The sequence below is a fragment of the Hypomesus nipponensis genome, chromosome 23, assembly GCF_054491055.1.
Source record: "Hypomesus nipponensis isolate SF chromosome 23, ASM5449105v1, whole genome shotgun sequence".
Classification (NCBI taxonomy): domain Eukaryota; kingdom Metazoa; phylum Chordata; class Actinopteri; order Osmeriformes; family Osmeridae; genus Hypomesus; species Hypomesus nipponensis.
The window spans coordinates 20,039,238-20,059,461 of NC_140383.1; the positions used below are offsets into that span (position 1 = coordinate 20,039,238).

General features: G+C 43.7%; 2 protein-coding genes across 2 annotated transcripts; both read left to right on the forward strand.

Moving 5' to 3' along the window:
- The first annotated feature begins 471 nt into the window (after window positions 1–471).
- Window positions 472–2,242, forward strand: LOC146234512 (G-protein coupled receptor 183). Its single transcript, XM_084688571.1, has 3 exons — window positions 472–820; window positions 1,041–1,555; window positions 2,078–2,242. The coding sequence occupies exons 1-3, from the start codon at window positions 472–474 to the stop codon at window positions 2,240–2,242; spliced, it is 1,029 nt and encodes a 342-aa protein (XP_084544697.1).
- A 12,732-nt stretch (window positions 2,243–14,974) lies between these two features.
- gpr183a (G protein-coupled receptor 183a) lies at window positions 14,975–18,291 on the forward strand. Its single transcript, XM_084689278.1, has 2 exons — window positions 14,975–15,107; window positions 16,524–18,291. Exon 2 carries the CDS (start codon window positions 16,555–16,557, stop codon window positions 17,653–17,655), a length of 1,101 nt encoding a protein of 366 aa, XP_084545404.1. The 5' UTR covers window positions 14,975–15,107; window positions 16,524–16,554; the 3' UTR covers window positions 17,656–18,291.
- The last annotated feature ends 1,933 nt before the right edge of the window (window positions 18,292–20,224 follow it).

Below are 20,224 nucleotides of genomic sequence, written 5' to 3' on the forward strand. Positions count from 1 at the left end.
CTATTAAATCATGTTGTTTGGTTTAGGTACAGTAACTTTCCATGAACAATTCCACACTGGCCAACCATTACTGTCCAGACTGTTGAATTGAAAACTGTTGAAAAACATGCATTGTAAAAGTACACACAGTGTTCACGACTGCAACATAAATGATAGTTACAGTCACAGTGACAAGTCTGATGACAATAGAGACAGTTGAGGATGGAAGGTGGGAGGGTTAGGTTTTTTCTTTTGACATACTCTGTCATCAGAGTTGACAAGCAGTCTCGCTGCTTAGCACAACTCTCAGACACCAGAGACAGAAGTCAGGGGAGACCACTCCACACGAAGGCACACTGCAGTTCTCGTGAGTATCTTGTCAGTGCTCAGTCACTGACATACGATTTACACCGTCTCCTATGGTGGCTTTGCTCCCCATAGTATGCCGGCTCTGGTTATGTTTGAACACACAGCTTTGATTCTCCAACAGCGATGGCTGACAATAGCACGCAGGACAACTTCTCCACCACTGCCGATGGGAGCTCCTGCGATGTACTCGTCCACAGGACTCCGGCGCTGGTCATTTTCCCCGTGTTCTACTCGCTGGTCTTCCTCGTCAGCGCCTGTGGCAACAGCCTGGTCCTTTACGTCAGCTGTGGGAAGAAGGGGCCAAAGTTCAACTCCACGTCGGTGTACCTGGTGAACCTGGCGCTGTCCGACGCCCTCTTCACCCTGGCCCTCCCAGGCAGGGTGGTCTACTACATCCGGCAGTTTGACTGGCCATTCGGAGACCTGCTCTGCCGGCTGACGGCTGTTTTGTTCTTCACCAACACCTACACAGGTGTGTGTGTGTGCTGACAGAATGACCCAATGCATTGTACGTGTCCAGATGTTTGTCTGCTTGCCCGCTCTGGAGTGTCTGGAGTAGTGTTTGCGTGTGTCGAACTGTCTGGCTAAACCTAAAACCTTGGTTAGGTTATACTGTATACTTGGGTGTCTTTCTCTGTTGTTCGACCCTGCCCCGTGCTTAGCGTAACAAGTCCATCTCATCCTTCTCCTAGGTATCGCCTTCATGACCTGTATTAGCCTGGACCGCTTCCTGGCCACGGTTCACCCTCACCGTCTGCAGCATCTGCGTAGAGCGAGGGTGGTCCGGGGGGTCTGCTGCCTTGTCTGGCTCCTGGCTTCTGTTCAGACGTCGCCGCTTCTGTTCCGTCCCATGCTCCAGGAGCAGCAGGGCAGGCGCACCTGCATGGAGTACTTCAACTTTGACGGCTCTCCCTCCACCCCCTACCTACTCCTCCTGGCCTGCCTGCTCTCCTTCTGCTTCCCCCTGCTGGCCATCCTGGGCTGCTACACCCAGATCCAGCTCAAGCTACGGGCCAGCGCCAAGCAGAACCCGCTGACCGGCCGTTCTGGCTGGAGCCGAAGGGCCAACACCATCATCCTCCTCATCCTCCTCACCTTCGTCCTGTGCTTCAGCCCCTACCACCTCAACATCATGAGGTTCATGGTTAGGAAGATGGTTGGCCAACCCACTTGCCCCGAACTGCGAGCCTTCAAGGTGTCTCTTCAGGTAAGAACGGATAGCTGAGATACTAGCTGCACCATTCTCTCTGTTTTCTCTGTTTTATTTCCTCTGCGAGTCATTCCATGTGGGGAAGCGAGGGGAGCATACTTTTGTATAATAGTTTTCATGGAATATATTTACTCATTGCCAAACAGGCTGCTGTCTTGAGAGTGCTGTTTTGAAAAGTACTTTTGGGGGTTTCATTTTGAAAATGTATTTAAGCACAAAGGAAGTAATGTTTGACGTTTCCAAAACTAAACAGAGTCTATAAAATGGAGAATAGCTCTGCGGAGCACTTTCATATTACTTCACGCTGTCAAGTAATATTGCAATAACTTGCAGCCAAAGAGGGCAACTAAGTTCACTCACCTCGAAAGTAACCATCAACAAAACGGCCAAAACGACGATACAATAACATCAAAGCTCATTTATATTTCGGTTTTATCTGAGTATGTTTTATTTGAGTGTTCTATGTTATTCCACTAACAAAACTATCTACCTTCATGTTCATCCGATGATCTGTTTCAGGTGACTGTGTCTATGATGAATCTCAACTGCTGCCTAGATCCAGTCATCTACTTCTTTGCTATAAAGGCCTACAAGAAGAGGGTGTTAAGTCTGTTTAAGGGTTACCTGTCCGCCTCTGGACCCACCTCCAAGACCACCACGGACAACAGCAGCAGCAACACTTGAACCTGAACCCCCGGGCAGAGATCAGAGACCATTGGAGTCTGAGGAGAGAGAGAGAGGCTGCTCTGGAAGTCGTGGGAATAAACGTTATCTGGTTACTTTACCAGTTGCTTGGGTTTGTAGATGTTCTTGTGTCTGATAGCACTTGTTTGATAAAGCAGTTGACATGTGGTGGACTTTAGCTCATCGTTGACATGGACAACCCCTGAACAATTTTCTGGGGGAATTGCCATCTGTCAGTGACATTTGATCTGTGGTTAAGTGATGTGACAATGACGACTATGAGAGCAAAAGTCATGTGAATCAGCCAAGCCTGTTAATTTAATGTAAAAGACTGAAATGTATACTATATAGAACTGCTATCCGTTAGATTATGTTGAATATTTTGACTCTTGGCTGACTAACTTGAAATATAATTTTGTACATGTAAAATATTACCGCTGTCTGTTAGATAAACTTTGTGCTGTACTGAATCTGACTGGTCACATAAGGCCAGTGCCATTTCTATGAGGTCAACAGTACCGTTGCTTTTTTTCCTTGTGTGGTTCCTTTTTTGTAGACAGAATTTGTTTAGCTTTGTTGTATTTTTGTGGTTCGGTATGTCTGTCCTCAGGAACAAAAAGTAGTTCATTTCCTCTTTATATTGATAAAAAAAACACAGACATAAATGTCAGTGTAGTTTTCTTTCATTGGTTTATTAACACCTGTTTATTGGTTGATCTTTGTCAAATTAAAAAGTACTTTGACAATTTACTGGTTGGATGTTAATTCTTCTGATTTTAATTTAAACATTTTCTTACATTTCCCATCTGCAAGCGTCATTGCTCATAGCCTACATATCATCACAACTCAATCGTAAAATGGCGCAAAAAAAACCGTTTCGCTTTCGGCATGTCATAATTCTGTAAATTAGACTGGAGACCACTTCAAAGTTGTTGTTGAAACTTGTCAACAGACATGAAATCTTAGCAATCACTAACCAAGGTACCTTAATGAGTTGTTTTCATTTTCAGCTGGCAGAGAGATTAATATGTGGACACAGTCCAGTGGAAACAATCAGAATGTAGCAAACCGTGTAATTGAATGTCATTTGATTCTGTAAACTCCCCACTCCTCAGTGCCATTACACCAAATACAAAGAACAAAAGCAAGTTTATAAAAGTTAATAATACTAACACATGGAATGGGAATGCTGCTTAATGAACAATACAGAATGTCTAATACTCAGGGGACTGGCTATGATTCCCACTGAAATAGTTTCCCAGCCAATGAAACCTCAAATGCAGAACTGTCAGCATGGATCTGAATCACATATGAATATCAACCTGAAACTGTTTTAGTAAAAAAAAGAAAAAAAAAAAAAAAAGAAAAAGGAGATGAACTTAACCTTCATTCACCAACTTAATTTACATTTCTCTCTTCTGTGTGTTTGTGGGGAGTGGGGTGGAAGGGGGTGCGTGGGTACAAGTTTCCTCACTTCCTGCTCTACCTCTTGTGCGCATGTGTGTTTTCGTTGTGTATGCGTTGTTCTGTGTAACCAGGTGGCTTCTTTATAGAGCATCAGTGTGGATTCAACCATTTCAAAACCTCAAAGTTTCATTTCTATATTTAGACGTAAAACCTCACATGGTTTACATAGAAACCAACCTCATCTATTCCTCCAAGAAAACAATCGTCATTGACAGTGTATTTATTGATATAAACCTGCTGGCAGTGAAGCTGACAGTGAAGCTGAACTTTTACTGAGCTTCAAGTCCATTTCCCAGATCAACACAGTGTCTGAAGACATTGAACAGTACCAGCTTTTTCTTCCCAAAATGATCTGAAGAAAAGCCCATTACCACCTTTGAAAATCCAGACAAGTGATTCAAGAATTTTACTTGACCGATTAAAATGCCAGTTTGATTCTGTTTACAATTTCATGTTGACTACTGAGTTGACTAGTCTCTTAATATTTGGATGCCAAAATAACCCAACTCTTAAATATATACAAAAAATGCAAGCCACCCAAATAATAGGTCAGCAAAAGACGCTACTGCCCTCCTGTGGCCAAGACACTGAAGTGTCACATAGCAGCTCCACATGCTTCCCTCCAACACTCAATTACAGTTTTTATCCATTGTTTACACACAAATACTGGTACTTGAGACACAATAACCACAACATGTAACTCATACACCAACCCTCTGAACCAAGTCTGCAAACTACAAGCACAATTCCTGCTTGACACTCAAATTGCAGTTCTAAAACACACTTAACACTACACACAATTCTAAATTTTCATGAAGAAAATCTCTTGTTTTCACGAGGAACACACTGTCATTCAAATATGTACACTGACACATCACATGGGCAAACACCTGTCACAAAGTTTTACAATTAGCCATCGGAGCATTAGCATAAAAGGGCAACAGGTGAGTTCTTCTGTTTTGGAGCGATGGATGCCAACATTGGAAACAGAGGCTGAGCCAGAGGAGTGAGAGTAAGCGGAGGAGGACGGGGAGGACGAGGACCGTAAACTCTGATGAGATCCGAACCACCTTGGTTGACCATGTGGTCTGTGGTGGCTGCAGTGGAGCACCAGTTCGCCTCCATTGATGAGGTTGGATTGAACCTCACAAAAAGACGAAGGAGGGGAAGGGATATCACTGGCGAGCGTGCCATTGTTGAAGTCCCTGGCCTGCGCGGAGGGAACATCACAATGTGTGCAGCGATTACTCACCACGGCGTCATCCATCACCATGCTACCCTTGGCCCCTACAACACTGCCCATCTGATCACATTCCTGGACACCCTACACAACACAACTCATTCCACCAGATCAGATAGACGGCCCAGAGCAGCTCAGGAACGTTGTCATTTGGGACAACGTAAGTTTCCACCGGGCTGCTCTGGTTCCTAACTGGTTCACTGCCCACCCACGCTCATGTTATCTCCCTCCATATTTTCCATACAATCCTATTGAGGATTTTTTTTCTGCCTGGAGATGGAAAGTGTATGACCGAAATCCACAAACCCGTGTACCCCTTCTCCAAGCTATGGAAGACGCATGTGGAGATATAGCAGTTGATGCTTTTCACGGCTGGATTCGCCATGCTAGGCGATATTTCCCCCGCTGCTTGGCCAGGGAAAACATTGCTTGTGATGTGGATGAGGTGCTGTGAACAGACCGAAACAGAAGAGAGGTTGTGTGCGTGTTTTTTTTTTTACTGTAACTCTATACAGTAAATGATTCTGTTGTTTTGTATGTAGACCACTGTATGTGCAACTTTGTGTTGGTTGGGATGAACACTGTGTACATTGTTTTTGTTGGGAAAAAGAAAAAATATTTGTTACCGTGTATTTTTGTGTTCGGAGTATAAAAACAATGTTCTCAAATATTTTACAACACAGTTATGTATGTACTGTCTGTAGTAAGTGCAACACTGAACAAAAAAATGCCTAATTCATTCTGGTCAATGGAGAACAATTGTTTTCCATTCATTATAGTGTTTTACATTGAGCACATCAGTGTTCAACTGGTTCTTATAAATGTCTATTCATAGGATGGTTTGTGTGTGTCATTTGAAAACAAAATACAATTTTGAGAAGACATGACATCGTTTTGAATGTAAAGTTTCATTTTGCAGGAGAATTGAGGGGTTTTACTCATTGTGTGTGTGTTTTTGATTTGTTCTGAGTGTATGAGGCATGTTTTCAGAAAATGTGTGCAACCAATCATAAGGCATAGCCTTGTGAAATCAATTATAAAAAGGGCTTTTGTGAGATTCTTTACATCCATGTATTAAAGGGATGGTCAGGTATTTACTATTTACATCACCATCCAATGTACGTTAACTGCATCCTTCCCTACACAGGCTGTGGCTCCAGCAAATCTAAGCAAGCACATTTTCCTGCTCACTCAATAGAACTAGCCTGGCTGCCAGCCCAACTTAGCCCCGCCCACAAAAATTTTTTGGCTCGGTTGGGGGGAAAGTATGTCCGAACAGGAGCTGTAAATAGTGCAAATAGTCTGGGCGGGCTTTATACGATGATGGACAGATGATCAACAGTAACGTAATCAACCACGTCACCAAAGAGCGCTTGGGTTGAATTTGTTTTCAACCAACAACATATTACGTTGCTCTTATTGGTTGGAAGTATATCCAAGTGAGCGAAGAGGGATTTTTTTTTACGAGTTCGGTTGAAACATGCCCCATAGTCACAGCCCAACGGAGAGTTATCAGACTCATATTCTGACTAGAATTATGAGTATGACAACGTCAGGCTACAACAGAACTGCCTTTATCGTGATTTACTGTGATACTGCTCTGATACCAGCAGAGGGAAACAATCATCTTACCAGAGCTGTCTGGATAGGAGTTTATAGATAGGACAGCTGGCATGGAATATGGTGAACTGATTGGTCAAGCTTATTCTGCAGAAAGTATCCTACTATCAGCAGGACACAATGTTGTTGAAATTTACAGACCGGTGTGTGTGTGAGGGAACAAAACTATAGTATTTCATTTCCTCATTACATTCATTTTCATATGAATGACTTGCTACAACATACAATGTAATATATACTCTTAGAATGTTAGGGTTCCCGAAAATACCTTTATAACAGATTATTTGCAAAAGCCTTCTGTAACACCGACAACCAAACCACTCAGTAGGGTGAATCCGGGTTCAGGACTTTCATTTCAAAAGCAACAAAACTCACAGCAGACAGTACTGTAGAGAGACAATCAGCAAAGTCCAAAACAGGACAAAAGAAACAGAAATGGGCATCAGAGAATCACAAAGGGTAGGTCTGGGCACAGAACACAGGGTACGGGTAATAAACATTCAGAGACACAAGTGAGAAAAGCAAGCAAGTAGTGGGAGTGAGCTTCTGTAGAGCTCATGATAAGTGGACACTAAACTGGAGTGGCAAACGATTACTCCAGTGAACCTAGTGCAGGTGTGTCAGTGGGGAACATACTGTGCTTCTCTTATTTTAGTTATCTATTTCATGCCAGTTTTACATTATATGATCCTGTCACAGTCACAGTGAATCCGGCTCCACCCGTGCAGGGTTTGGATCTTGGCACAAGGCAACACAGAAACCCGTAGAGGCCGATGTACAAAAATATACTTTACCATTAGTATCCACTCACAGAACCACACTACAAACCAGTGAAATATAATATGACACTCCACAACACTGCACTCTTAGTGTTCAAGAGGTGGCAATACAACCATGGTGATCAAACAGGGTGAATGAACTACAGCACGCTGGTGAATAGCAGGGGGAACCAATCGAATCAAGACGCTAGCGTCGTATATTGCATGCCCCACTATCTGATTAAAAGACACTTCTCTCTACAGTCAGTGCTCGCGCAAGAAGGTGGAACGTAAGGGAGATACCCTTCCAAAACTTGTAAGGGCTCAGCGTTAATAGTTTGTGAAAGCCCAGAGAAACACAAATATCCCTGACAATTTTGGAATCCCTGTCGGATGCATTTTTTAGGTCTCGAAAAGAGGACATGTCCGGGAAAAAGAGGACGTCTTACAACAAATGTTGTATGTTGATAAGGGCGCACCTGTAGAGCACCTGTATATCAATAATGATCGATATTATATGTACATAAACCCAAGTCTGCACATTTGTACATGACACCGTTTAACACAAACCACAACAGTGACCTTAGAGAACTACAACTCTTTATTAACTTTTATAACACGCCCCCTAGCGTGGTGCACTGTGGGAAGGCAAGCGGTGCAGAGCGTTAAAAAGCGCTGCAGTGTGAACGCTCGTCAGCGCTTTCTACCTTCATTAATTAGTCGGATCGGTAACAGGTGTGTCAAAACCCTTTCTCTGTCCCCTTCCACCCCTTTACAATCGCTTTATTTTGTGTTAATTTCAGCACATTTTATTTACCAAAACCTAGCATTCTTGTTTGCCTGGATCAGTGGCGATTTTAGACCCTTTTTAGGGGTGCTCAAGCACCCCTAAATTTCATCTCAGTGTAACGGGTGCGAACCTGAGAAACTCACTCCTCAGGTATGTAATGGGCTACCCGCGTCAACAAATAGCTAGCTTTTCTTTGGCGTAGCTGGCAGCTTGGCAAGTCGGAGGTCGTGCGTTCGAGCCCAGCAAGTGGCGAACGACGCCTTGTAGTGACGGAGCGTGGCCACGTCCGTTATATACCGTCACATCAGCACCCCTTAAAGTAATAATAAAAAAATACAAAGTATTATTGGTTATTATCATTTGATGCTGGGAGTTCATGCAGAAAGGGACATCCTCAGGTTTTTCATTCATTCAATATTTTGCAGAAAAATACAGCAATGTACAATTAATTGTTATCCAGTGAAATTAGAGATTATATTAGCAAGGTGGTTGAGCACTTTTGCAAGGCACTGTATTCATGTTACATTCTCATTGGGGGCTGAGCACCCCTAAAGGTATGATCCTAGAATCGCCCCTGGCTTGGATCCTGTAGCTTCTTTTCAGACGCTTAATGCCATTTCCTCATTGTGGTTTTCAACTCTAATGCTTGTCTTGTTTGGCAGGGGATGTGTTAAACCCTGACTCTCAATGTTAGTGATGGTTCAGATCCATGTGTGTCCATACATTTGTTTTGGAACGGCACAGATATTTGAAAATTTCCCTCACTGAACTTAATTCCTTTTGATACCAATAAAATGAAACATTTGGACAAGAAAACAAAACTTTGTGCTCTGTAGCAATGTATGAACAAGCATGAACTTCACAAAACCATAAATAGTTTAAGGGAATTTAAAAGGCACTTTTCAAATTGCTTTACAGAATAAAATAGCTTAATCATGCAAAAGGAAACCACAACCCAGTCCTCCCTCAAATGGCTTTCAGTTTAACACAAACAGGTTGTTAGGAGGAAGTTTCGATGTTTATCCTCAGATTGACACTAAAGCCGTTACCCAAATGTGTTTTTGAAACAGTCGGTGAGAGAGTGCATCCAGTAAGAGGTTTCCTGTCCAAGTGTTGCAATCTGCTCTCTTTCCGCAGTGACACCTTTAGCTTCATTAACTACACTGACTGTACTAACTAACTCAACAGACTGTTTGGAAATGGTTCAGGCCCTTTTAAAATAGCCGACATATATCTGTTTTTGAATTCAAATCTGATTTGAGCAGATTTCGGGCAGTTTTCCAAAGCGATGTCGAACCATGGCCGCACAGTTTCACACATCAACATCTACATCCGACCTAAACACCCAAAGAAAAGGAAAGACTTCCAACAAAAAGCAATTCTCTCCTAGGAGATCAAATGAAAATCTCCATGTCCATAGGAAGAAAATGTTTGATATGATGTTATTACAGACTGCACTGTGCACTGTGTCTTGTAACACAGGCCATCTTCAGGCATTTACCACTGTTAAAACTGGGTAGATCTAGTCCTTGATTATCTTGTGCACTTGCAGCCAATGTGTATTGTCTCAACTCACTCCTTGGTATGAGTACAGACCACCCACACCAGCAAGAAGCTAGTATTCGGTTGGCGTAACTGGTAGTGCAGGTCACGCTTGTGGAATCGGTGGCGCAGAGTTTGAGTCCAATGACGGGTGGTTGGGACGTGTGCGCACTGCTGACACAAAAAGTATCTTGCACACTCACTACAGTACGTGTGTTTTGCACGATACTTTGAATAACAGTGTCTGCTAACAGAATAAATATACAGTATTTAAGAATGAAATAAATGAAAAATGGTGCAAATATTAGAACGGTCGTGCAAGTGACTGCTCTCTCACCCCCCACGTCCCACAATAAAGAAAGGGACTTAAGGTGGAAGTAGGGATGGGTCTCCAAAGGTTAAGTTTAGATTTGAGTAACACTTCAATCGCACAGTCAGAATGCCTGAAGAGATTTGAGTTTGTTTTCATTTAAACACTGAGTGGCAGTAAGTGAGTTGCGTCTCTGAATTAAACAGAAAGTTTGTTCCAGATGATAGGAGCCCTCTCTGCCCAGCCTTCAAAATACCTCACTTCACTTCTACTCTTTGGTGTCAACAGTTGCGATTCTTTGAATCAGATACCACTAAAAAGGATTTCCTGAGTGGAGGTTGTTTGCATGAATGATTAGTTAAAAGCGACTTTGGTTAAATAGAACGGCTGAGCTCTGCTCACCCAAATGAACACCAGTTACACCGTGGTATTCACAACTCAACAGGCCCAAAATACCTCACAACTTCCCACAAAACTCTACACCAGACAAGCTAGATTTTTAAAAATAGTTTAGTTTTTTTAAATACGTAGATCTGATTGGATGAAAACAGATATCATTCTACCCTGGACTGTTGAGTTTAGGTTAATTCCGTTGCTCTGATCAACACAGTTGTCAGGTACTGTATTGTAAGGCTGGGTGTCACCCTGCCCCCACCTCTCATATGTTAAAATATAAAGTTGCTGGGCAGTGTCTCTACTTAATGGGTCTCATATACTTCATTGTGAAACTTACGTAGTGTAGCATTATCATGTGTTGATAAGTGTCAAGATGTGGTCGGATTGGCTGTTCTTATGTATAAATTGAACACAATTGTGAAGGAATTGTGAAGAATAGTTCTGTGGATTCCTCGTCTCCTGGGGGCATTCTCCTCAGCTCTGGCTTGTCCCACTCCTTCTCCTTACTCACCTCCTTTCTCTTCCTGATTTACAATAATCAAGGTAGGGTAGGTAGTATGTAAAACCTTCATTTTGTAACATTGTCATTGATTTCATTCATTTGTAATGTTATTAAATATCTATTTCATTTAACCTTACTTTTTACAATTTTTGCTCTGATTTAACCCATAGAGCCAAATGGGTTGCGTTCTTTCCCCTCTGCTCTTCTCCCTGTACACCAACAGCTGCACCTCCAGTCATCAGTCCGTCAAACTCCTGAAGTTTGTGGACGACACCACCCTCATTGGGCTCATCTCTGACAGGGATGAGTCTGATTACAGGTGGGAAGTTGACAACCTGGTGACCTTGTGCAGCCAGAACAACTTAGAGCTCAATGCTCTCAAGACAGTGGAGATGGTTGTGGACTTCAGGGAGAACACAGCCCCACTCACCCCCATCAGCCTGTGCGACTCCCCAGTCAACACTGTGGAGTCCTTCCGCTTCCTGGGCACTATCCTCTCCCAGGACCTCAAGTGGGAACTGAACATCAGCTCAACATCACTAAGAAAGCACAACAGAGGATGTGCTTCCTACGACAGCTGAAGAAATTCAACTTGCCAAAGGCAATGATGGCGCACTTCTACACAGCCATCATTGAGTCCATCCACACCTCCTCCCTTCACTATCTGGTAGGCTGCTGCCTCTGCCAAGGACAAGTGTGAACTGCAACATATCACCCTCGTTGCTGAGAAGGTGATCGGCTGCAATCTGTCTACCCTCGACAACCTGCACTTCTTGAGGACCCTGAGCCAAGAAAGGAAGATTGTGGCTGACTCCTCCCACCCTGGACACTGCCTGTTCCAGCCTCTTCCCTCTGGCAGAAGGCTGCGGTCCATCAGGACCAAAACCTCACACCATAAGTAGAACAGTCAGAACAGTGTCTTTCCATCCGCTGCTGGCCTCTTCAAAAAGGCCAAGGATTCACACTGACTTTGAACACTTTTATCTGCACGAGCCACCTTGTTATGTTGCCCTATTTTTGTTTTCATATCTATTTTATATTTTGATTTATTTTACATATTGTTTAGTTCTTTAGTAACAGTCAGACTTTGTACACTACTTTTATTTAAGATCCTTATGTTTATTGTATTCACCTTCCTGCCACAGTAAGTTCCTTGTTTGTGTCAACTTACATAGCAAAAAAAACAAATTCTGATTCTGAAATAACAGCAATTTCCATTGGTGTTGGCATAATTTGGTTAATGTTAATACACTGTTCAGTTTACCCTCTTCCTTTCAACCGTAGTGAAAAGTTTGTTTTTTTGGTGGCCAATATTGAACCCATTACAATATACTTAAATAACTATGTCAACAAATACCAGCTCAACTCTTAATAATCTGCTTGTGGGATTTCTGAACTAGGCAACTGAACTGCACATTTAACTGATTTTAACAGATCTTTCCGTACTGTGGCTGTCACCATGGCACCAGAGGCGTTGTTAGACATCAAACTCTACTGGGGCACAGGCCTCCATTGCTTTTTTTCCATATCCCTTTTTTTTCGTTCAAGCTTGCTGTGCACAATGCACTAGGCTATAGAAACCCTCCTTGCTTAACCCACTATACAACAGTTCAGGGACGCAAGTTTGATATAAGCTTCGGCGGGGACATCAATAGTTCATGCGAGCGCGCATGTTTTAGTCCAAATAAGATCATCGGTAAACCTATCATTTAGAAACGATCTTTAGTTTCGTAATGTTTTCTTAGCCTACCTCAATTCTGACTTGTGTGCCAAGTTCGACACCTGGACGTCTGTGTGCTTGCTGCAGTGGCTATTTGGCAAGCTCAGAAGAGCGCGCTGACATGGAATACTATGTGCATCGGTTTGTGTTTTCGGTTAAACACTTTTAAAAGCGTTGATTGGGATACTGCGTTTATTTTTTCCAGGATTATCAATCTAAATGAATGCGATGTATTATAATAATGTGATGACTATTAATAAAGTCAATTGTTCAAACTTTTTATTTTGCTGGGGCACAGCAGATTTATACTGGGGCACGGGCCCCAGTAAAAAGGGTCTAACGACGCCCCTCCCTAGCACTATGAATAGGCCAATGCGGTGAGTGAGTTTCCTGACTGGCCACGAGGCTGTCTGTCAGTCAGCACGGTTTCTGCGCGTCTGTGAGTCAGCCACACAAGGCCGGGCCAAGAGGAAGTCCACCTCTTCCCCCTATACAACCACAGGGCCTGATCCCCGTCCCTACTACTCCACCCACCACCCTAGAAGAGGAACATGGAGAAAAGTGCTCAGAGGAAGACATGCCATTTCTTTCACCCTGAAGTGAGAACATGCCCACGTGTTGTGACATAAGAGAAGAACAGTGCTAAAAAACCTCGCGACAGAAAAACATCTGTCCAGTGCTATGTCGAGCCTATTGAATTCGACATCCACGACTTGGACATTACAGTGCATTATTATATTCACAAACACTCAAGTGTTATTGGGAAGTAGTGTTCAATCAAATAGTTCTCAAATACACAATTGAATAGTACCCACATTTGGATGTGTCCCTATACAGACCACATCAAAACCATGCAACTGTGTTAAAAGAAATGAGGCATTAAAGTCATTCTGGGTATTAGGCTTCTCAACATAACGTAGTTCAACACCTTTTTTTTTCTTTCCTAGAGCGGGTGTTAACCAAGCTGTGAAATACAAACTTGCCTATCTCTAGAGACATCAGTGCAACCTTTGTAACCGTTGGGACATAATTTAATTTCTGCCATTTGACTTTTGTGCTTTCAGGATAGTTCAGATTTCATTTTTTATGCATTATATATACAGAACGTGTTGCTTTGATTGGACACTGAATTTGTCAAGTTGTTTGGGGAACGGATGACCTGAAGATCTCGCGTCCTCTGTTTTAGACAGTGTACTACCATCCTTTGTTCACCAAACACAGATTTAGTATGTTCCATAAGATGTTGATACAGCCTGATACAGTACACTATAAGTGCTATGATGATGTAGTACAGTACAAAACATTTTCATTCTGCATGATGGAAGCAAGCTTGCTTTCTGGCTGTTCTTACCTACAAAGAAAGGGGGAATCAACCATGGAGACATCAATGTCAGACTGATATGAACCTGTCTGTTAATGACCTCATGATACAACAAAGTAAGTAGCATGTCCCAAACAGGTAGCATTTCACATATACTGCCTATGTGTGTATGGTACTGTATATATACACTGTAAAATGTGCTGAACAAAAAGTAGTCTCGGGTTTAAAGTTTTGGAGGACGTTCCTACGATGAAACGTTGAGTGTGATCACCTCTCGAGGTTTGTCATGTGACAGTCGGTGGTTTTTGAACTGAAAAACAATCCTCTTCGTTTTCCGCTTCAAGAAGAGCCATTCCATTGGTAATGGGATAGGAGCTTCATTCAAAGCTCTTGTCAGAACATCACGCGAATCAAAACACGGAGATGGTGCGTGGATGGGTGTGTGTCTGTGCGCACTTCTGAACATGCTGTTTCTTGATAGTATGAAGCTCATGCTGAGCCACAAACCTTTTAGTGAAATTGTAACAAATAGTCAAGTTAAAAAAAATAACCTCTTTAATGAGATGATAAGGAACTGTCACGCATGTACTTTCAGCTGAAGCCACATCCTCCCCGGGGTACAGACGCACATGGCATGCCATGTGGCAAGCTATTTCCTCCCAGAAATCCAGTATCTATGACCTGTCCTTGCCAAATTAGACAAAGTATTGTTTGTATAGTGTAATCCATCAGGTTCATTTAATTAGTTATGGGTTGGTTCGCTGAGGTCATAGTAAAGTTTATTGATTAACATGGCACGAACACCGGCTGAATAACACCCAAGTCGTTCTTGAAAAAATCAGAACATTACCTCATAACAGTAAAGATCCACTCAGTATGTCATACGCACACAGGTGGTGAAAGTTTCATTACCAAAGAAAGAGAGAAAAGACAGAACGAGAGAGAGAGAGAGAGAGAGAGAGAGAGAGAGAGAGAGAGAGAGAGCGAGAGAGAGAGAGCGTAAACATCCACACAGGAAATTGTGTCACTATGGTTTGACTCAAACTTCTGTATTATTCTGAGTGGAGCAGAGCTAAACGGGGCCAGCCAGGTCTGGGATCATCTTGTAGTAAGAACCGACACCGTGCCAGGCTAAGAGGTTCTATGCAACCTCCACAGGACACTTGGAGAGAAAGGATATAACAAAATTCAGTTACTTGGTGAGTTCATGCTTGTCTCATGGGGTAATAAAATAGGGTATTTTTATCATGAATACACTTGATGAATGTGTAGTAATGGGATTGAGCGAGGATGTGTGTGTGCGTGACCTGTCCTTTGAGATGTCCCCGCACAAAAACCTGGGCACATGCACCCGTAGCTAGAACCAGTACAATTAGAGCCAGGAGAATCAGCAAAATCAGTTTTAACATACATATCATGTATGTTAGCCTATATGACAGAGGTTGGGAGTTTTCTGAGGGCTTCAAAAACTGACTGAATCAATCATCATTAAGATTCCAGATATCAAATAACAGGTTTTAAAGTAACACATGACACAGAAGACAAAAAAAAAAAATCACGGCAGCGTGATAACGTGTAAGATTCCCCCGAAAGAAATCAACCAGAGTTCATGGCCAGAGTCCTTCATAGGTGTTAATGGCTAGGAAACATGTTTTGTGTCGTGCTGTGGTTTGCAGTAGGCATGTGGGGCCCTGGAAGGTCACTGTGAGGACAGACCCTTGGCTGTCCCAGGGAGGTGGACCCATCCGGTTGTGTGGAGGAAGGTCTTTCAGCACCTTTTCTCTCTGTGATGTGACCCCTGCAGCTGTGTTCAGAGCTTAGCGCTGGCATTGTTCTGAGGTTTCCGCAAAGGCAGTTGTTTTTTGAGTTTTTGAACGTGCCCTGAGATTTGGTGTGGGTCAACATATTGTAAGTGGCTATTGAATGTGTGTCAATGCATGTGTAAAAACAAAACATAGGAATTGACCTGTGAACATAAAACAGATTAATGTCACCAGAACACAGATGAACTCTGACTTTATTCTTCTGTGGCTCAGACATATGTACTCTGTACTGCAGGCTAACAAATGTACATTTACATATTTAGCAGATGCTGTTATCCAGAGCGACTTAGAGTAAGTACAAGGGACATTCCCCTCGAGGTAAATAGGGTAAAGTGCCTTGCCCAAATACACAACGTCATTTGTCACAGTAGGGAATCGATCCGGCAACCTTCTGATTACTAGCCCGACTCCCTCACCGCTCAGCCATCTGACTCCCTATGTCAAAATGTACATTTTCTTAGTACTTTAGTGGTTCAGACATGTTAGCACACATACAGTTTGGAAAGCAACTCTGATCATAACACAATGTGGCTCATAAAATGTTGAGAAGCATGTGTTGTACTTCCTCAGTGAAACTAGATTTCAGTTATCGATACAAAGGTCATATCTTTTAATAGAGCTCATTTCTCATTTATTTGACAGGGATTTCATCTCTGGTTATGTCAATTTACAGTAGAGTGGGGGATAGGGTTTTGTGTTTGAATACTTTCGATTATTTCGCAGTGAGCGAGATCTCTATGTACTGTACATGTTCTTGGTTGTGATAATAACTATTGTGATCTGTCTTTGCAGGTATACAAATTCCCAACTCCCTAATTCCAAAATGGAAGTGAGATCCACCACCCAGCCTCCACTCTCCTTCTCCTCTTTCTCCTCATCTCCCAACTCCAGCACCAACTGCAGTACCCTGTATGCCCACCGGCAGTATTCAAGAGTTTTCATCCCTCTGTTCTACATTGTTGTCTTCCTTGTGGGCTTGCTGGGCAACACGTTGGCACTGCACGTCATCCGGCAAAACATGAAAAAGATGAACGCCACAACTCTTTACTCCCTGAATCTGGTGGTGTCTGACATCCTGTTCACCCTGTCCCTGCCTCTGCGCATCATCTACTATGCCCTGGGCTTCCACTGGCCAATGGGAGAGGCCCTCTGCAAGTTCACAGGGCTCCTGTTCTACCTCAACACCTACGCCGGCGTCAACTTCATGACCTGCCTCAGCGTGGACCGCTTCATCGCCGTGGTGCTGCCGCTGCGGTTCTCCCGCTTCCGCAAGGTCAGCCAGGTGCGCTACATCTGCGTGGCAGTGTGGGCGGTGGTTCTGATGCAGACGCTGCCCCTCCTCTCCATGTCCATGACCCACACAGAACCGGACGGCCACATCACCTGCATGGAGTATCCCAACTTCGAGAAGGTGCCCAACATCGCCTACATGCTGATTGGCGCCGTGTTCCTAGGTTACGGCATCCCCGTGGTAACCATCCTGGTGTGCTACTCGGTCCTGTGTTTCAAGCTCCGCCTGACGGCCCGGGCCAATCACCTGACAGATAAGTCGGGTCGGAGCCGCAAGGCCATCGGCGTCATTTGCTGCGTGTCGCTGGTGTTCGTGGTGTGTTTCAGCCCCTACCACATCGACCTGCTGCAGTACATGGTCCGCAAGCTGGTCTCCGAGCCGGACTGTGCGGAACTCACGGCCTTCCAGGTGTCGTTGCACTTCACCGTGTGTTTGATGAACCTCAACTCTTGCTTGGACCCCTTCATCTACTTCTTTGCCTGCAAGGGCTACAAGAGGAAAGTCCTGAAGCTGCTGAAGAGACAGGTGAGCGTGTCCTTCTCCAGCGCCGTCCGAACGTCGCCCGAGGGCTCGTCACGGGACATGATCGACGGGAACAAGATTCACCTCAATTCTTCCAGGTACAACCCGTGAAGGGGGACAGCAGGAGGGGGACAGAGGAGAGGTATGACGGGGGTCAGGGCGGTGCTGCACTACTCATTTGACCGGATTGAAAGGGAGATTCACACCATTCGAGCGTCGTGGTATCCTTGTTTTACACTTTTGCTCAATGTGGAGTTGCAGTGTGAGGAAAACCAGACCGTATTTGTCAAGGCATCAGGTATCATCAGCCAGACTCATGGCCATGTTGCTTTTGTGATTCAACAAGGCCACAACATTGCATCATCCAAAAAAATATGGTGTGGCGGCAAACTATGGAGAAAGCATACTAGCATGTTCTCATTAGTTCTCATCAGGTCCCTCTGGTGGAGAGTAAAGCCGAGGTGACAGAAACTGAAATCAAAGGGTTGTTCCTCTTACAGTTTCAGTAGACACAATCTCATTTTAATAAACACGTTGTCTGTATTGCACCAATAGTAGGAGAAAAATATGGTTTCAGATTATTTCACTTGTGGAATTATTTTCAAACATTGAAATCTGTAGTGTTCCCCTCATGTACATATTGTTGTTCCACAGTCGTTCATGATGTAAAGCTTGTGAATGGACCTTTTTGCAAAGAGTGTTCAAGGGCCATTCCTATTGTCATTGCATTTCTAATAAATATTTCACAGGGAAAATACTAGTGGTATTTTTCTGTGTGCAATGGTGTTTAAACGTGATTGTGAACCCTTGTGCGACCAGTTTAGCCTCTAGAGGGCAATGTTACACAGAAGTAAGAAGCCTACTGATATATCCCCATCTTGGTTACTGATGTAGAGAGTTCGAATTCAGTGTCCTAGCGCATAGTGGTCATAGATGGCATTTGCTAAAGAGCCAGTATTAAAACAATATTAGATTTGGAATTAATCTTCTCATACATAGCATTTGGCAGTTCCTCACAAATATTACATGTACAGTTATAAATACCAGAGAGAAACAGACTTTCAGATGCAAGCACATGACAAAGACAACATCACACAGACTGTTGTCAAAACAACATATTGCAATGAACACAATACACCATCTGGTCACTGAAATGCATCAGACAGTCAGAGAGGGAGACAGGGAGAGTAGCAGAGAGGTAATTATATCCAGGGAAATCATTTAGATGAATGGCATTTCTACTCATTAAAGCTACTTCCATCATATTCAGCGTTTAATATCATATGGAATAAAAATTATGCATTACCAGAGCATGGAAGGTTATTATGGAAGGGCACGCAATAAAAAACTAAACAGCATCCTCAACTCCTCGCCATAAACAACTCAGTCCCTTGGGAGTTGTAGTCCATGGGCTGCAAATCTGAGAACAGTTTGTGGTTATTTATATAGCTCTAAGTATAAAGGTTGTTTCTCTGAGTTTCTGCATGTGGACTGATTCTCTATCCAGTCAGTTTTATTACAGAAGCGTCTGGGTCACCCGGTGTGACAGCCATATCTCTGATCCTATCAACATTACACTCCAACCGACGTACAACAGAGTGTTAGAAACACCATGTAACCTTTAAAAGAAATCAAATGGCCTGTGCAGAATGGTTACATGGCTTAGAGGAGGAAATGTCACAGAGGTGGTGCGGGAAAGTGTGACAGAGTTGCTGTTCCATTGTGTGTGAGATGTTCCAGTGGGGGAGACAGTCTGTGATGCTTATGGAAATCGTAAGACTGGAGATGACATTTTCTTTCAGCCTGAAAGTCAGGTGGATATTTGTCCCATGTGAGCTGGCTGTCAGCATGTGTATGTGCTGTCCCCAATGGACAGATGTTCATGAGTGGACACACGTTCATGCACACACGAACACACACACACACACACACACGCGCAGAGACTTAGCCTCAACTTACAAACACAAACACCCACTCTCCTCCTCCAATAAGTATTCTGGTCCAGTTTGACCTTGGGCGTTTCACCTGAGCGGTGCGGCTTGCATGCATCAAGAGCAGTGGAGGCGGAGGTATAAAACCGTCTCACAGCGAGGACAGTGCTAAAGTGTCTATTACTGCCATCTTATTTCCTGTTTATATGGCAACTGCCTCAACATCCTGTTTTTAATTACATCTCGCAGGCAGCAGATGCTTCTCACAGCCAACCTGCTGTGGATGACTCCCCTGAGAACTAATGTGCTGTGACAGACCCCACTTTTCCAATCAATAACTCGCCCTAAATCTGCCATCGCTCTGTCTGCCACCCACACGCACGCACGCCAACACACACACTCCCATTTCTAATGGCACATCATTTTCTTTAAGGGGGTGTAATTGGAGACTGCTCAAATTTGCTTTTTGCTCGGGTTGCTGTAGCTTCGTGAGCTTTACAGTAACTGTGGTGGTGGTGGGGGTGGGGGGGTGGGGGTGTGTGGCTGAACAGGATGTTAGGAGGTGGAGGGGGGAGGGGGGGCTTCAGCCTCGAGACGGTCGCGCCGCGTCCTCCGTCGCACTTCACTTCCCATTCGCGTGGCTCAAACTCAGCCCAGAGTGAGAAAGTCAGTGAGAAAGTCAATCGGCCGCCGTTCCTCTATACAGTAGCTTGCCCGGGTGAGATGAAGAGAGAGGCCTGTCCATCGGA

What these genes read in the sequence shown, in the direction of transcription:
- LOC146234512 (XM_084688571.1), top strand. Translation starts at nt 472, where the DNA reads ATGGCTGACAATAGCACGCAGGACAACTTCTCCACCACTGCCGATGGG. An exon ending in CTTCACCAACACCTACACAG is followed by an intron (nt 821 to 1,040) that starts GTGTGTGTGTGT and finishes TCCTTCTCCTAG; the next exon opens with GTATCGCCTTCATGACCTGT. An exon ending in CCTTCAAGGTGTCTCTTCAG is followed by an intron (nt 1,556 to 2,077) that starts GTAAGAACGGAT and finishes GATCTGTTTCAG; the next exon opens with GTGACTGTGTCTATGATGAA.
- gpr183a (XM_084689278.1), top strand. Translation starts at nt 16,555, where the DNA reads ATGGAAGTGAGATCCACCACCCAGCCTCCACTCTCCTTCTCCTCTTTC.